General features: G+C 39.1%; 1 protein-coding gene across 2 annotated transcripts in view; it reads left to right on the forward strand.

The window, feature by feature from the left end:
• The first annotated feature begins 3,277 nt into the window (after window positions 1-3,277).
• Window positions 3,278-18,377, forward strand: part of carmil1 (capping protein regulator and myosin 1 linker 1) — a 93,217-nt gene continuing 78,117 nt past the window's right edge. For both annotated transcript variants that reach the window (XM_078176054.1, XM_078176055.1), the window contains exons 1-2: window positions 3,278-3,597; window positions 13,175-13,272. In XM_078176054.1, coding sequence (XP_078032180.1) covers window positions 3,561-3,597; window positions 13,175-13,272 — 135 coding nt within the window. In that variant the 5' untranslated portion in view covers window positions 3,278-3,560. The remainder of the gene's footprint in view (window positions 3,598-13,174; window positions 13,273-18,377) is intronic.

Consider the following 18,377-nt stretch of genomic DNA (forward strand, 5'->3'; position numbering starts at 1 on the left):
AAGCCAATCTCGCCAAGTATAGTAATTGAAGGTTGTAATTTAAATGATAAAAAATGTAATGATAAGTTTATCAGTGCAGTTTTGAAACCCAATGTGTTCCACGACTATCGCAGAGGGCTACGGGTCCCCGAGTCATCCTTGTCCACTGTGGAAAAGGCAGTTTCTAAATTTATCAAATGGCCAGTTTCCCCAAAAGTTAAAGAAACCCACTTTAAAATAATTCATAAGTTCTATCCAGTCACTGAGGTTCTTAAAAAAAGATTTAAATTCGAGGTGGACCCCCGTGCCTTCTGCAGTGTTTGTGAAGAAACCCTGGAACATATGTTTTTTTCATGCCTAGTGGTACAAAAATTTTGGTCAGACATAAAAAATTTGGTTATCTCTCAAGATTAATGACATTCCATCTTTTAATATTGTCCATATCCTTTTTTATATGGACAACTTAAACCCATTGATCTCTGACATGGTCAGTATAATTGTTCTTCTAAGTAAATATCATATTCATTGTTGCAAATGGAAAAATAGCAAGCCCACCTTCAACTGGTACATTACTGACTTTAAAAGGCTCTTTACAATACTGAAAAACATAACTCCAACAAGACAGCCAAGAAAATACACATGGACATTAGCTGTTTCCTATTGTTTTAAGATATGGTCCCTGTTTTTTTTTTCTTTTCTGTGTGTGTAGTCCTTGCTCCACCTAGTGTCATGTCATTACTTGATTGCCTGAGTTAATGATATCAGCCTTGTGTCTTTCTGACTCTGATTTTTTTCTGTGCTGGAAAGATGTAGGCCTAATGTTGGGCCTCCACAACAACGTAAGCAAAAAACAGAAAGAATTATATATAATAAATTTGTTGATCATCTTAGGGAAATATCTATGGAGCTATATTGGGGCCAAATGTTTTGTACTTGAAAAAATAAAATTTGAAACTGAGAATTCAAGTTTTGATCTTGAATTCTGAAAAATACATCAATGTATTCAAAATAAAAATGAGTGTACACATTTTTTTCAGGTTAAATATAATTATGATTCTTCTTTATTTTCATTTTTCACTTTCATATATTTAGATATTTGAGATCCTATTTCTTTAAGTTGAACGATTTATCTTTTCAGATTCAGATCTTTTTTTTTCTTTTTTTTTTTAAACATCTTTTACATCTTATTTTTTTTACCAATATAGCTCCATATACTTACCACTCTAACACTGCTGTAAAAACTTTTATGTTTTGTCTTAATCACTTTATCATATTATTTGGCAATGGACATATTGGAAAGTGTAAATTATGGGGTTCCAGAATTTTTTAAGCTTGTATGATAAAATCTCCTGGATAAATCAATCAATCAATCAATCAATTCTATTTTTAAAGCCCAATATCACAAATCACAATTTGCCTCAGAGGGCTTTACAGCATACGACATCCCTCTGTCCTTAGGACCCTCACAGCAGATAAGGAAAAACTCCCCAAAAAAAACCCTTTAACAGGGAAAAAAACGGTAGAAACCTCAGGAAGAGCAACTGAGGAAGGATCCCTCTTCCAGGACAGACAGACGTGCAATAGATTTCGTACAGAACAGATCAACATAATAAATTAACAGTAATCCATATGACACAATGAGACAGAGAGAGAGAGCCAGAGAGAGAGACAGAGACAGAGACAGAGAGAGATGCAGGACAGATGGTAACAGTAATAGCTTACAAAAACTTTAATGAAAGTAATAATATTATAATTATAATTCTGGCTACTGTGGTACAATACGTTGAAAGTATATATTAATATCTGATAGTATACATATGTGACAATAATCATATGTGTATAATAACAGTAGAAGTATGACTAATGAAAACAGCAGCAGCAGGAGGCATCTGGCAGGACCACGGCAGCAGCACAACCACACACGTCACACTATCCAAGCACCGCTGCGAGACAATCGAGCATAAAGGCTCCGGAGAAGAAGCCGAGCTAGTGACATGCAGTACAGCTGAGTTAGTAAGATGCAGCAACAGGACATGAGAGAGAGAATGAATAAATGAATCCAAATACATGAAATATTTATCTAAATCCTGACGAACTACGCTGGCACAGGTTTCATTGAGGAGGCACTTTCACTTTCAGGAAATTGTGCCAAAAAATTGTGGGTATATTATACCCGTTGAGGATACACACATGCATCCTTTCAAATTCTCTGAGGGAAGGACCCTGTCCTCGATAGAATTTGAAGGATCCTCGACATTGGAATAGCCCTTAGGCAGGTTTTGATGACGTAGCATCCTTGAAATCCAGCCAGTAGGATCTTTCCTTGGCTTTGAGGGTGCGTTCTGAATTGCATAGCCTACTTTTTCTTTTTACTTCTAGTGGGTAGCCTACTGCAGCTGCCCTTAAAAAGTATGAACTGTTGCATGCTGTATGCACACAATCGGGACATACTAGGCTACTTCTCATAACATTATGGCCTGAACTTTAACCCTCTTGCTTTTATATCCGTTACCTTGGAGATACCACAGACGAAGATAAACTTAGAAAGCTCTGCTGTTGTTACTTTGAGATGTGTATATTTTAACTTTAGTTATAACTGCACAGATTGTAGATTCTAACACATTATTTATGTGACAGTGAAATTACATCAGCAGTTGTGATGTGTCAGTGTCATTTTCATAGTTATGTTCTACTGTTATTTGTAATATTTATATATATATGTTTATTTATTTTGTTTACTTAAACAATTAGGCCTAATATTCCTATTATTACTATTCGACTGATCATACATTACTTGAATGCACTGTCATCCATCATTGCGACTTTTGACAGCTGTCAGTCAGCTGTCAAACAGCCGTCATTTATTTGCGGCTCAGTCGATGTGACGTAACGGCCGCTGTGCAGACGATTGTGGGTGAGAATAGCCAGAAAAGCATGCTGGCTTGTACACTGCAAAATCGGACCAGATGTAGGAGAACATCCTGGTATTTTTGGCATACTGCATTTGACATACTATGTAATGGGACATACTAAATCTTTTTTCTGGCATACTATAGTATTGTAGTATGGGTATTGGAATGCACAGTGAAAAACACCCACAGTAAGTTACTGTGCTTGCAGATGACCACCAGGTGTCGCAGTTCTCCTATTTTTCAGCAGGAAAACAAACTTTTTTTAGTGGACAGCTGAGGAAGAGGAGGGATCACTGAAGTGTGTGTGAGTAAAGAAATGTACCTCCCTGACTTGTTGTCACACACTTGGATCTCATGTGTTTCACACTGAAACCAGCTTTAAGCTCAGTGTGTAGCCTACCCTCCTGTCGCTACCAGCCGCTGTAATGCGGCAGTAACTTTAGTTATGAGTGTGTACAGTCGTGTCGGAATGGATGCAGACAGTCACAGTAACAGTTAGGTAAGCAGAGTGTCGACAGGTGACCAACTAAAGAAAACGGTACAACACATACGGAATTTCTACCGCTTCCTCCGGTTTGACCTCACCCGTCTAGCCGCTTCTCCTCTGGGGTTTACCTGCTTCTCCTGCTCCTCACTGGACTCTTCTTCGGTGTTCACCTCGGCTGAAAAATGGAGGAAAAAACGGATATTCCCAATGAGCTGCTCGGTAAGATTAGACAGTGAACTGCGATGAGGCAGCTCAACTTGCTCAGTTTAAACAAATAACACTAAGTTAGCAAGTTAGTGAAACGTTTGTATTGCTGCATATTTCTTCAGCCCTCCTTGAAGCTAATAATATTTGTCCTCGAGCCTCTTTGAGTGACTTGGGCAAAATGCTTGACCCTATCTCCACCATAGAGTTTTAAAACTTAAAAGTTAGGAGCTGAGTGAAGTAAATGTGAAAGCTGACAGAATTAGGCTATAAAAAGTGCAGATACTCCCAAAAGTTCACTGCAAACAGTTGAGAAGTCACTTGATATTAATTGTAAAGGACTGTTATTAACATGTTTGTTTTTGACCCTCCCTGGAGCTACAGATGCTTTTTCTTGAGCCTCCCTGAGTGACTGGTGGGAAATGCCTGACCATCACTCCACCATAAATTAGTTGTTAAATTTTAAAAACGAATCTTTTGATGTAGGTAAGTTTTAAGTTAAAAGTTGAAGACAAAATCCTAGAAAAAGCTGAAAAGAGCATAAATCAAATGTGTAGAATTAAGTTATTTTGATGAAATATCAATATTTTGAGCTCAGATTTGGTTTTAATTTTTTTCTCACGGAAACATTTGTCTCACATGATGTGTCCATGGGCCACTGGAAATTTAAAAATTCAATGATAATTTCTATTTTTACAGTTTCTAGCAATCATAAATAGTGTAAATTGGGCAATTTTGAAATGGATTTTAAAAATATATGTTTTATTTCAAATTTTGCAGTGAAATAAGTACAAAGTACAACCATTTAGATTTTTATGCCCCTCTTCTAAGCCAAAATAAAAAACACAAGTCCCTCCCCAGTGCTTAAGAAATTATTTGACATGCTTCCTTCTTTTTGCACCCCTCCCTCTACCCTCAAAAGTAACAAACAGTCCCTTAGAAGAAAGCATTACATACTGATGTATGAATTTTAAAGAAATGTTTTGGTAATACAGACACCTTGGAGGTTTAGCTGCCTTAAAACCATTCTGTGTTACCAATAAACAAGATCATATCTCATGGGAATAATGTATGAATCCTTAGAAAAGGTAAAAACTGCTATAAAGTTCAACAAAACCAGCCATGTGCATACATTGCTGGATACCACAGACACACTGTCCTGACTATTAGCGGAGCATACCACGGATATTTCCTGTTTTTTACCTGTGAAAATCTAATCGTAAGTCATTTTGTTGCTGTTTTTCAGTAAAAAGTTATTTTCATGCCCTGAGGGCTTGGCTGGCTACCTGAGAGCTTCTCCTCTGCCACTTCCTTATCTGAAGTGGGGGAGAGAGCTTTGGGAGAGAGAGAAGGGGTGTGTCCTGTGAAATTCCTTTGAATTGTGAGATATTATCAACACATACTGCCTGGATGACTGAGTGTGAAAGAAAGAAAGAAAGAAAGAAAGAAAGCTATAAATTACTGCAGTCTTTGCTGGAGAAAGCCTAGAAATAGTTGACTTTTAGTTGAATCTGGCACTGATGCAGCTGGAAATCTGTGCTCTCTCAGTAAATTGAGTTTAGTTGGAGTTTGACCTGTCTTGACTTTTTCAGGGTGATATTTTTGGACTGAAGTGGTTGGCGTCTGGTATTTTGTCCAGTGTCTTTGATGTATCTCAATGAACCAAAATGCACTAATTACAACATTAGGTAATGGCAGTATAAGGTACCAAACCTGTGTAGTGCCCTAAAACTTTCTTAAAGCTAAACGAAAAATGCCAGGACTGCTTTGTCTGTACTCTTTATAGGACTGTCGGTCATTATAAATCAAGAAGCAAGCCCAGTACTGGGTGGTGAGGCTGACTCACAACCCCGTGCTCTCTGTTACGCTGTCTGCAGCTCGATCTCACACTGTATGTCACTGGACTGGCTGATGAATGGGGCTTTTTGTTGGCAGCTCCTGCTGTTGGCTGTAAACGGGCAGACTGACCTGACGCTGCTGAAAAAACTAAAAGAAGAGGTTATCAGATCTGCCATTACACACAGGCTCATATGGTGATTAAAAGTGAGGTTGGTCATAGAGGGAGAGGGTTGAATCTGACATTTGGCAGAGATAAAGGAGAACACCGCCTTCATTAAGAATTCCAGTGTGTTATATTTCCATGGCCTGGCAAAGTTTAATCAGTGTTTGTGAACATAAACTGCTCTCTCTCAAAGCCAGAAACCAGACAAGTCTCAAACTTGTAATGTCATAGATTATAAAGTCTGGAGCTGCTCCACAGACAATGAATGGGTGTCTGATTTTGTGAACCCACAAAATGTTTGTTTTCATTTTTATACCCAAATGAGTTTTATTTAGGTTACCCATAAAGAGTGCTGCAGAAATGATGCTTATTTTTAGGCCAGCCAAAATCTCAAGGCACACCTGTATTTTTATCTGTGCACAATAGCCTGTGTGTTATCACTCTTATCACAACATAAATGTTTGTTGACAGCAAAACAACACTGTACATGCAATAAGTATAGAGCAGGAATGTCAGATAGGTCAGACCATGTTTAACTGTATGTGTTTAAATGTTACAGTTACGGCTGAAAATAACAACAGAAACAATTAAGTGTACCAGTTTCACATATCTCTGTGGTTGGCCAGCTTCGGGGTACTTTACTGTGGTTCTGCCTTCTCCCTGAACCTGCTGGCTCCTCAAAGCTCCATTGTCTCCGCTGCCAACCGCCCCCAAGCGCCCCTAAGCGCCCCCAAGCTGGGAAGCTGGCCACAGAATTCAGCTAGCTACTTCCCGACCTTGGGGGCGATTCCCAGTGCTCTTGTCTCCTGTCTAAACCTGGCGTTCTCACCCAGGGGCGCTCTTAGGTACTGAAATTTGGCACCGATTGATTTGATGTGAATTGTTACTCTCGGTACAATGTCATGGTGATTGGATCTATACGCACAACGTTCCCCTGGCTCCTCTCAGTGTCATCTATAACATCTTTCACCATTCATCATCTATAGAGCAGCTCTCAACTTTTGATGTCATCAAAAATTTGTTGAGTTTTAGCTCTCTAGGTTTTGTACTTGAGAGAGAGCTGTTCATGTTTACTGATATTTTTGGACAGCCTTGGACCATAGGAATAACATCAAATTTAAAAATGGGCATAGTTCCCCTTTAAAAACAAGTTGCAAATGTCAGTCACAAGTTCCAAGAGACCAAGGTGAAATTTTTAAATACAGTTACAGCTAACGAGTTTTTTCATTATTGATATTTTAAAAATATAAAACAGAAGCAAAATTTTAGAGTTTGAGGTGAAATCTGCAGATATTATGTCTGGCCATTCAAAAACCTTAAGAGTTCATGTTTAGTATGAAACAAGACAAAGAAAATCAGCAAATCCTGACACTAGAGAAACAAGAATCAGAAAATATTTGACATATTTGCTTTAAATGCTTGAATATTTGCTGTTTTTTAACCAAAACATCACTGAATTCCCAGCGGCTTTATAGCCACAAAAACTGAGGTGTTATTTAGTGATGAGTTGCTTTGTTTCCACCGGGATGGTGCCACGAAAAGCTATTGTATTTTACTAAGACATCACTGCATTTCCAGCCAAAATAGTGCCACAGAAAGCGGCTGTTTGTTTTTTTTTTCTTAACAAAACATCACTGCATTTCCAGTGGCATATTAGCCACAAAAATGGATGGGGTTATTTAGTGACTAGTTGCTTTGTTTCCACCAAGGACAGTGCCATGAAAGTGGGTGGTTTTTACAGAGACATCGCTGTGTTTCCAGTGGATTCTTAGCCACAAAAACTGAGTTGCTTTTTAGTGTACCAATGCTTTGTTTCGGATAGTGCCATGAAAGTGATCTATTTTACTGAGACATCACTGCATTTCCAGCCAGAATAGTGCCACAAAAAGTGGGTCTTTTTCACCAAAACATCACTTCTTTTCATGCATATTTTTATCCACAAATCCTGAGGTGTTCTGTTGCTTTGTTTCCACCAGGGATACTGCCATAACAAGCAATCGAATTATATAGAGACATCACTGCATTTCCTGCAGGGATGGTGCCACAAGTGCGGTTGTTTTTTTACTGAGACATTGCTGTGTTTCCAGTGGCTTTTTAGCCACTAAAATGGAGTTGTTATTTAGTGATCAGTTGCTTTGTTTTTTAAAGAAAAACATTTGATTTCTACCAACACATGGCTGCGTTTCCAGTGGGAATTGTGCCAACAAAACCGGACAGTTCAAGCCAAAACATGATCTTTTTTTAACCATAACCAAGTGTTTTTGTGCCCAAACCTAACCACAACTTAACCACAGCACTGTTGAAACATAAAATGTCTATGAAGCAACATGATAACACAAATGTTCCATATCCGTATATCCGTGGTTTACAGAAACTTAAAGTGCCAACATTTATTCTCAAATCTCAAGCATTGTGACTTAAATCAGACTCAAGTCTAGCTCTCAAGTTCTCACCTTTGTTGACTATTAGTCCAAAACTCAAAGATTTGCAGCTTACAATAATATGAAACACAGAAAAGCAACAAATCCTTACAGTTCAGAATAGAAAATTAGCAAATGTCTTTGCTTGATCTTAAACATCATCAGTTTTTTAAGTGATTGTTTCAGCACTACTTTAAGTCATCATTACAAATGTTAATTTAGAGAGACAGCTGTCGTTCCCTCCATGTTTTGTATTTTTAATATTTCCCTCAGTTAATGGAAAAGATGGCTGCAAGATTGTAATAATGCTGAAATATTGGAGCAGTCAGCCAGACGTTTAGAGTAAAGATGTCACAGGTTATTACTGTAAAGTAATTAGTTGGCTTGGAACTCCTTGTTTTTATATGAGTTGAAGTTGGACGAAGGGAGAAGTCCATATGTTTCTGATCAGCCTGCACGCTGCTTCCTGCTCTAATGTTTTCATCCTCCTCATGACCTTGTGTGTGGGCACAGAGAGGAGGAGGACAGCATGATGTCATTAAAGGCGGGCCCAAACTCTTATATCCATTAATGCTTTCTCTCTCTTTGCCCTGCACACACACTCACACTCAATGGTTTTATATTTTCCCCCAGTGTTACATCCTTTTTTTTTCTTTTTTTTATCTAATGCCTTCTTGTTTTCTGTCTCCTCCTTCATCCTCACTCCTTCTCATGCTTTCTTTCTCTCTGTCTGTTGCAATGAAAAATACAGCGTCACCATACAATCACCAGACCTTTTGATCATATAAAGACACAGCCAAAAAATGAATGCAGGGAGATTCAAATCTGTCTGGGCATGAGGCACACAATATTTCTGCTTGAAATTGAAGGATACAATCCCCAAGGTTGTAAAATGCAAGATACACTATATATGGTAGGCGATACCTTTCTCACTGCATTAAGACTATAATATTTAATGATTTGTATTGGACTACTGAGAAACCACAGTCTGAGGGAGAACATGGACATCTGAAAATAATAATCTTCACTGATTGATTGCACTTAATTAAAGTGAATGCACAGGAGGAGGATGTAGTGCAGCTCACAGCTGACCTGTACTTGCCTGGCAAACAGCTCATAAAAAGCGGTGTCTCCTTTTAAAATGACATACTTCTAAAATGTTATGGTTTGTAAAACATAGTGTAAACGTAGAACCAAGGCTTTATGGGCTCCAAGTTGTTTTTCATCGTGGAAAAGAGCTTGCATGTAGTTTTCTCCACAGAAGTAACAACAGCCAAGGTGTAAAAGAAGTAAATCAAGGATGTGAGCCCCTTCATAATGCAAATTCTAATTTGACATTGCATTTTTGCATTTACTGCAATCTTTTAATAAACAGCTAGATGTAAATGTAAATATTGTTAAATGCATCTTTTAGTGTGGCCTTTCATTAAATGAATTACTGGGCTGCACACATAATCAAAATATTATCAAAATCACAACATGGCAAGGTAAAATGTGTCACAACATACTGTTATAAATGAAGCACTGTGGTGCTACAGAGTAGCCTGGTGAAAGCATTGTAGGGGAAATACCTTTCTGAGAATGTTTGCACTCATAATAAAGTTTGGGGCACCACCCTCCTAATGAGGGAAGTGACTACTCAAATTAATAGCTCCCTAAACCAATTATTAATTTGTGAGTACACTTATCAATAATGAATCAATCTCAGTATCTGGGTTATGAATTCTCCATACAGTGATCTTAGTTCCTACTCCAAAGAAATATACACAATGACTTGGTGATGAATGAAAATTTATTTAGGCTAAATGTGTAACAACTGAATAAATGAATGAGGATAATATGAAATAACACAAAATCAACAGTATGTATAAATGGATTAAACAAGAAGTAACACTCGTGTGAGTTATTTAATTTGGCGATAGTGAGAGAGTAGGCCTATGTGAAGAGAAATTGGGAACGCAGGGATCCTCATAATATTTATCTAAGGAATCCTAAATTAAGATTAAGATAATTAAATCTCCTATTCGACATCAGCTCTTACCACTGCCCAGCGGGTCACCTGTAAGGGGAATTCTTTGCCTCCCTTCTTAGCAGCAAATCATGCAGACGTTTCTCCTGGGGCCCCAAACTGTTGCAGCTCCCAGACTTTCCAGCAGAATGAAACCGGCTGGCGCACCGTGGTGGGGGGAGCGGTTGAGCCTTCGACGTCCTGTGGGTGCCCCCAGTGTTGGTTTCCTTACACTGCAAAAAGCTTTTGGGTTTGGCACAAGGGCCATTGTGACAAGTGGCTGGCAGCTGCTGGGTTTGAAGAATCTTTGGTTGAAGAGGCAGGCCGAAAAGGGCACTTGTCTACTTTGTTGTAATTACTTGCTTATAATAATGGTAAAAACCATATCATTGGGTATTCGATATTGTTATTAAAGTTATTATTAACGCGCATAAAAATGTTGAAAACACTGGAGATAGAAGAAAAGGCAAAACTTAAAAGTTTAAAATAACTTTGATTGTGAGAGTATAAAAGTGTAACTAAAACGTAAATACAAGAGAGGCTAAGATACGAAAAAGAAAGAAGAGAATTAAAAAAAACAAGAAGAGAGAACAATCAAAAAAAGAGAGCAAGAATACAAAAGAACAAGCGAGAGACGCTCTGTGCTCACTTGTTTTTATCTGGCCAAAGGGGGGCGGGTTTGTTAAGGCGGTCTTTAAGTGGTAAATAGGCCTATTACTTTATTTTAAAGGAAACGTAATGCTTCTATTATACGAGATCATATACTTTTACATGTTATGCGCGATAGACACATACTCTTCCTATTATGGTCAAAATCGGTTCTTAACATCCAATTGAAATGAATACAATTATTATACCACGTGTATCAGCAAAGTACATGTATAGCCTAAACTGCTTCAAATACACACACTCTAGACTAACCTATAGTTGCAACATATAATGAAAAACAAAATGAGGAAGCACATATTCATGAAAACAAGTTGATTAATAAACCCAACTATATTTTAACTCCAAATATATAATATGGGGGCTCCTTATAGGAACCCACTTTAACTCCGCCACAAGATGGCAGTATGGCTCCATGTTAAATGAGGGATTAAGATCTTATTTTCTTAATTGGGGGTTGAGTCCTAAACATTTGACCCCCGGTGGTCTCGTGGGTCTTGTTCATTGATAATACTGGTTCAAAGGAAGTCCAGAAAGGCTGTTCCTCTACACCATCCTAATTTCGCGAGCTCATATTCTATTTTGCTCCGCAGATCAGTCTGGTCATGCAATCATAAAGGAGCATTCTGGCATCGGTTAAAGCTTCCCGGGCCAATCACAGCCGTTTATTATTTTGGGGCGGGCACGTTATCAGAATAGGAGGGGCAAGGAGTGGAGTGAATGCATTTCGTAAACAACAAACTACTGATTTTGAAACTGCGATGGTAAATGTGTTGAACGAACTGGAATGTACATTTTCTTTAAAAGCAGAGCAAACGGCTGCACTGAAAGCTTTTATTGAAAAAAGGATGTGTTTGCCGTCCTTCCTACGGGTTTGGTAAAAGTTTAATTTACCAACTGGCTCCGTTGATCGGGAAAAAGATGGGACTCAGTGAAAACCCAGTGGCTATTGTTGTTTCTCCGCTAGTTGCTCTCATGGAGGAGCAGGTCAGGAAGGCGACCAAGCTGGGAATCACAGCCATGCAACTCAGAGTCCACAGTGAGGAGGAAATCCGCAAAGACGGCAACACTCTTTCCCAGACATCATCACAGCTCATCTCCGCTGCATGCTGCACTTGCTTGCTGGTCTGTTTACAGTGCTGTTGTGCTAGCCTACGTCACACATTTTATTTACTCTGATTGGTTTTCTGTCTTTCCAATTGCGCGAAGGGGCACTTTGACTGACAGCCATTGATACCGCCCCTCGGGAATAGAGGAAATGTACACTCTGTGTCCAGACCCATTGTTTGCGAATTGGGTCTGGCAACGCCAGGCTAGCTACAGAGAGGCCCTGGCCTAAAATCATATTTTAGACCAGTGGTTCTAGACTGGTGGGTCATGGTCCAAAAGTGGGTCGTGGGTCCATTCTGAATGGACTGAAAGTGACTCACAAACGCATCAAGTTTGTTTAAAAAAAACAAAAAAAAACAAAACATTTTTTGAAGTACACTGAATTTCCTACACAGAGCTTTTATTTTGAAGTGCCACTTCCTGCTGTCGAGAGAATAGCTAACAGACGGCTACTTGAGGGAGAGACAGTAAATTAGCTTGACAACATTGCCAAACGCAAGAACTAATGACCGAGGAGAACTCTGGATGCGGTGGCTGGACCAGTTGAGAACCACTGTTCTAGACTTAAGGGAAGGTGCTCATTTGGTACAGACCCCAGCAACAATCACATCATTATAATTTTGTAAATATTTTTCAGTAAAATTTAAATGCAAAAATTACCATTCCCACTAAAATTGCAACTCATATTGCAGTTGCAATGTCTCTATAATTTTTTTAATTTATCTTTTGCATATTGTGCAGCCCTAAAAATCAGTGTCACCAATTAAAAGTAAACACCAGTATTTCTCTGTTTTAATAATTATGTTTGTTATGGTCAGTATTCACAACCTTTGTTAAAGGAATACTCCACCCCTAAAGTGACTATTTGTATATTAATTACTCACCCCATTTTATGTTGAATTTGTGAAGATAACAAAGCACTTGATTTGCTTGTATGCCAGCACAGTAAATGAAGAATTCATTTTTTTTTGTGTGTTTTAAAACAACTCTGAGGAACAAGAAAGGGGTAGAAATAGGATGTTACAAGTTGTGAACTAATAATTTCCACTGATGAAACTGTGAATACTGCATAAGTTGGTTGTTTTTGTAGCCTCACATTGATGGACATAGTAAACATGACCCCATATTAAGGCACCAAAAAACATCACATCATTTCCACTTTAATGACCTCCATGGTTAGCATCAGAGGAGTGGCAACCAGTTCTATTTCTGTTACAGTAAACTGAGCGCCAAGGCTCTGTTTAACAGGACTGAAACGAGGCGATCAAATTTCCCATCTGAAGTTCCTGTGTAGTAATTGTGTAATATGTTGTAATGTGACTCATCAAGCTGTTGTGGTGTTAATTGTCAGGTGTAACCTTGTTCCCAACTCCCTGTGTGTTGCAGAGAGTGTGCGGGAGGCGGTGGGTCGGAGGGTGAAGCTGACCCTGAGGCACAGAGTCCAGCTGGAGGTCAGAGGTGACAAGGTGGAGAACAGAGTGTTGGTAAGTGACAGCTGTTCAGTTTGTCTCTACAGTGTGAATCTGAATACACGTCAAGTTAGATCTGTACTGTTTGGTTTTCACTCATTAAAGTGTAAATAATGGGGGTTGGCAGTGATGTGTGATTGGCACAGAGTGAATTTTAACTCCTATTGAAGGATTGTTGGTCAGTACCAAGGTACCATATAACTAACTAAATCTAGGTGTGAAAAACATGTTAGTTAACTGAAATAAAAATAAAAACTATACTTCCGAAAACAAACTGAAAACTAACTGAAACAATATTGTGTAGTTGCACAACTAAATAAAATTAAATAAAATATGCCAGGAAACGCTTCAACTCATTATAGTTCAGTAACATTGCATGATTTACAATGAGGGCATAATAAGATAAATGTGTTACTTACAGGTTGAGATTGATCCATGTCTCTTCCACCGTTTCAGTCTAGCGCATCTTGTTTGAACACTGCAAACAGTAGCTCAGTAGCTCTGCGATTGGTTTAAAAGTGTGGAGAAAATGTAAGGAGCCATTGGATTGACAGATTTATCAGCCAGTGGTGACGTTCGTTGACCTGCGACGTCAGGGGAGTCTCAAAATTCACCACACAGATTTCTCTCACAAATGTAGAGAGATTCACAAATGAGAAGCAGTTTGTAAATGCACATTCAGTGATTCGCATGATGTGTGAATTTATATTCCAAATGTGCCTCAAAATAATATTTGTGAAGCAGAGCGTGTGCATTTCCGAATTTATATTACAAGTTTGCATAGAAATTATATTTGTGAACCAGAGCGTGTGCATTTGCGAAACAGATTGTGTGCATTTCCGAATTTATATTACAAGTTTGCATAAACATTATATTTGTGAACCAGAGTGTGCATTTGCGAAACAGATTGTGTGCATTAGTGAGTCCGAAATACAACTGCGAACCAGAGCATGTGCATTCTTGAAAAACCCTGCGTGAGTTCATTCATTATGAGACTGATCTGACCCCATCAGACAACCGCAGGGTGATAATTGTAGTTAATGATTATAACAGTGAATAAAGACCTGCCCTGCTGTACAGGAACTAGTGAAGGGAAGCAGGTGAACTATTCCAGTATTCAAAGAGCTGTTTGTCAGTGCAGTGTGTACAGATAGTAGGTATGTGAATCTCCAGTTTCATCATGATACGATACGCTGCTGGGCCTTTTCTTCCATGTATCGATATGTGTTGTTTATTTTCCATCCTGTGTATTTTTTAGATTCTTAGGTCCTTTGTAATGTCTGTAATGTCTGTAATGTCTTGCATGTGTAGATGTTATGTTGAGCCCCATTAAAGAGGAATTTCTGGTACCATTTGGTTCAGACAATAAAGTAGCTCAGTCCATAGGGACTTGGGTTGGGAACTGGAGGGTCGCCGGTTCAAGTCCCCGTACGGACCAAATGCGGAGCATGGACTGGTGGCTGGATAGGTGCCAGTTCACCTCCTGGGCACTGCCGGGGTGCCCTTGAGCAAGGCACTGAACCCCCCCAACCGCTCGGGGCGCCTGACCAAGGGCAGCCCCCTCACTCTGACATCTCTTTACTTTGTGCATGTATAGGTTCTGTTTGTGCATGTGTGTGTGTCTTTCGGACCTGTTTGTTAATGACAACGGAGTGAAAAAATTGAATTTCCCCTCAGGGGGATTAATAAAGTATATAAAATTAAAAAAATAAATTAAACTATTCTATTCTATTCTATTCTATAACCATTCTTTGGACAACAATACAATATTTGCAGATATTACAAAGATTTTGATATGATGCAATTTAGGGGCCTGCGATAGATATGAGATGATATCATCTGCCCACTTAACACAGTCTGTTACAGAAGAAGCTGCCACAGCTTTCTTTTTTGCTTTTGCTTTTTGTTCCTTTCAGGCAGAAATCTTAATTTTAACCCAAACCATCATCTTTCCTGAAAGCAAACTTCTCCCAACAGCCATAACACATGGATTAACAACAACATCATTTAACATTAAGTTTCAAATTCAGCTCGGTATTAACTGTCTAGATTCATAGACAGAAAAATTGTTTTTTGCTAGTGATCCATTATTAGCTTTAGCATGTTTACATTGCATAAATTGCCCTAGCAGCTAGTGGACTTTTTTTCCTCTACTCATAGCTTAACAAATGACATTTAACTTTATTATTTCTCTTACTTACTGTTGGTTTAAGTCTCTGTATCTCCCGACAGAACAGCTCGGTTGAACTTCAGCCTGCACGCACATTTTTTCAGTTGGATATTGTTGAAACAGAGCAGCTAATGTTGCTGTAGTGAGAAGTTAGCAGAGTGAGATGGCTCTCCAGGCAGGTAATGTTACGTCATGTTTTATTATCTTGTGACAGCATTGTTTACATACAGCATATGCTCTGTCTGCTGATCTGTATTTTCTCCAAAATCCAAAATATTTTTAGACCGCTGATTTATTCCTGTTTAAATAACATTGTCCTCTTTCTCTCAGCTATTTGTCATCTGCCTGTCACTGTTTGACAGTGACCCAGACATTTTCACTTTGCATCGATGACATTGGCTCGTTGATTGTTAAATTGATAAATTGATCCAGATCGATGGATTGTTACACCCCTAGCAGAGGGACAATGTTTGGCTTCCCCCAGAGCTCCCCACCCGTCTGGCAGCGGCACGGGGGAAGCTAAACACAGTTCATCTGCACACACTGTGATGACACACAGCTGGTTGAACATCAGCGAAGTTTCCTTTTAAATTCACTGTCTACTGTCTTGATCACCAGGTAGTGTGGTGCTTCACGTTTGTGTTGATCTGTTAGGCTTTAGCCTCTATATTTACATTTTTAACCTATTTTTGCTGCTCAGTCAGTTTGACATCCTGGATATATCCTTCAAACATATATTGAAGAGCACTCTGTCTGCCTCTCTCTGGAATCACTATTTAATTTTTTTCAAAAATATGATAATATTTCTTCAGGGAGGGCAGTTAGTTACAGTGTGGGCTCCATGCTCGCCCCGACAGCTTGACATCACAAAGGGGCGGGGCTTAGCAAAGGTTAAATTTTCCTGGAAATAGGAGTGTAGTTTGGTGGCGTTAGAGGTAGGTGAAACTTTTTTTCCATGACATTTAACTTCAGACTTTGTTATTTGATAACCGCCAAAATATAAAACAATTTGTATATGGGCAAGTAAAAATTGACTTTAGGCAAGTAGATTTCTGATGAGCGAGTGGGTTAAAAAAACATTTACAGTGGTGGAAAAAAGTTTTCGGACACCCTTAAAATTTTACACAATCTCAAATATTATCATGAAATATTTGTGGAAAAATCTTTTTTGTGTTTCAAAAGGTGTGGCTGCATTAGACAGATACAAACAAATACAAATTATATTTTTTTGTTTATTGTTTACAAGAAAAACTAACAAAACTAAATTCTTGACAGGTTCAATATGTCATTTCTCAACATTGTCGGTATCAAAGTCAACAAATAACAGAGAATGTGTTCAAAACTGAACAAAAAATAAATAAACCATCACATCATCAAATTAATATTTAGTAGTCCTGCCATTGGCACGTAGTAGAGCTCTAATCCTGGCTGGCATGTTCCCCACAAGCCTTTCACACTGTTGAGGGGTAATCTTGTCCCATTCTTCTTGAATTACTGCTTTATATTCTTCTAAAGTCTTTGGTTTATACTTTGAAACAGACCTTTTGATAATCCACCACAGATTTTCAATGGGGCTCATGTCCAGGGATTGAGCTGGCCACTCTAAGACCTGGATACTGTGCTCCTGCAGCCAAGTTCTACTGGCCTTGGATGTGTGGCAAGGGGCATTATCTTGTTGAAACATCCAGTTCTTACCTCGACGGAACAGTGCACGCGCAGAAGGGAGCATGTGGGTTTCGAGAATGGTACAATACTTGGTAGAGTTCAATGTGCCATCACAGACAGTGAGATGACCAACACCAGCAGCACTCATGCATCCCCAAACCATGATACTGCCTCCACCATGCTTGACAGTAGGTACTGTACATGCTGGAGATAATGCTTCGCCTGGCCTTCTGCGTACCCTCACATTAGTAGGAGGAAGATAAAGCTGGAAACTGGACTCATTTGACCACAAAATCTTCTTCCAATTCCTGGCTGTCCAGTTCTTGTGTGCCTGGGCCCAACGACGCTGGGCTAACCTCTGTCTCTCATTGATCAGGGGCTTCTTGATAGCCTTGTAGGACCTTAAGCCATGATCTAAAAGTCGGCCACGTACAGTGCGGGTGGAACACTGGACACCAGTTTGGTTTGACCACTGCTCCTAAAGCTCCTGTGATGTCATTCGGCGGTTTTGCCTGCACATGCGGATCAGGATGCGGTCATTTCTTGCTGAAGAAACCCTTGGACGCCCAGATCTTGGTTTGTCTTCCAAGCTGTTGGTTCGTCTGTATTTCTGCAGAGTGTATCCAACTGCTGAAGGACTGCATCTGCACTTCCTGGCTATCTGGCGGCAGCTGTACCCTTCCTGGCTGAGAATCTTTATCTTCAGGCGTGTTTCCTGTGTTAGGTTCCTTGTTTTAGCCATTTTTGTGTCTGAAGAACTTTCAAATGTGCTGGCTTTATGTAGACACGAAGCTTGGCAACAAAAATTGTGTCTTTTAATAAAAAGAACAACCTTCATCACTGGTACCAAAATGACCCAATACTCAAAATTTCTTATGTATTTTTATGGAACCAATCAATTTTAAGATTTTAATGGCTTTTTTAGGATTTATTTAGTATTTTGGCTGTGACTGTACTAAAAGAAATTGCACTTGAAGACCTAAGAGTGATTCTTAATGCAATATTTCACAAATGCATGGGGTGTCCGAAAACTTTTTTCCACCACTGTAAGTTGAACCCTCTATACAGAAAATTTCTTTAGTTTTGGTCGTTGTCAAATCAAGCGGCGTGTCAAGGGACTATATTCAACTTATCTTGCATTGTAACATGCATTATGACAACTTAATAAGGTTTACGTATGTTTTTAAATGAAGTGGAGGAGGCTACAAGTGTTTTGTTTAGTTTGTCTCAGAGGCTCCACAGCTCCGCTCAGCTGTCTGCTGCTGCTGCTGCCACTGTTGCCAAC

The sequence above is a fragment of the Epinephelus lanceolatus genome, chromosome 16 (assembly GCF_041903045.1).
Source record: "Epinephelus lanceolatus isolate andai-2023 chromosome 16, ASM4190304v1, whole genome shotgun sequence".
Taxonomy (NCBI): domain Eukaryota; kingdom Metazoa; phylum Chordata; class Actinopteri; order Perciformes; family Serranidae; genus Epinephelus; species Epinephelus lanceolatus.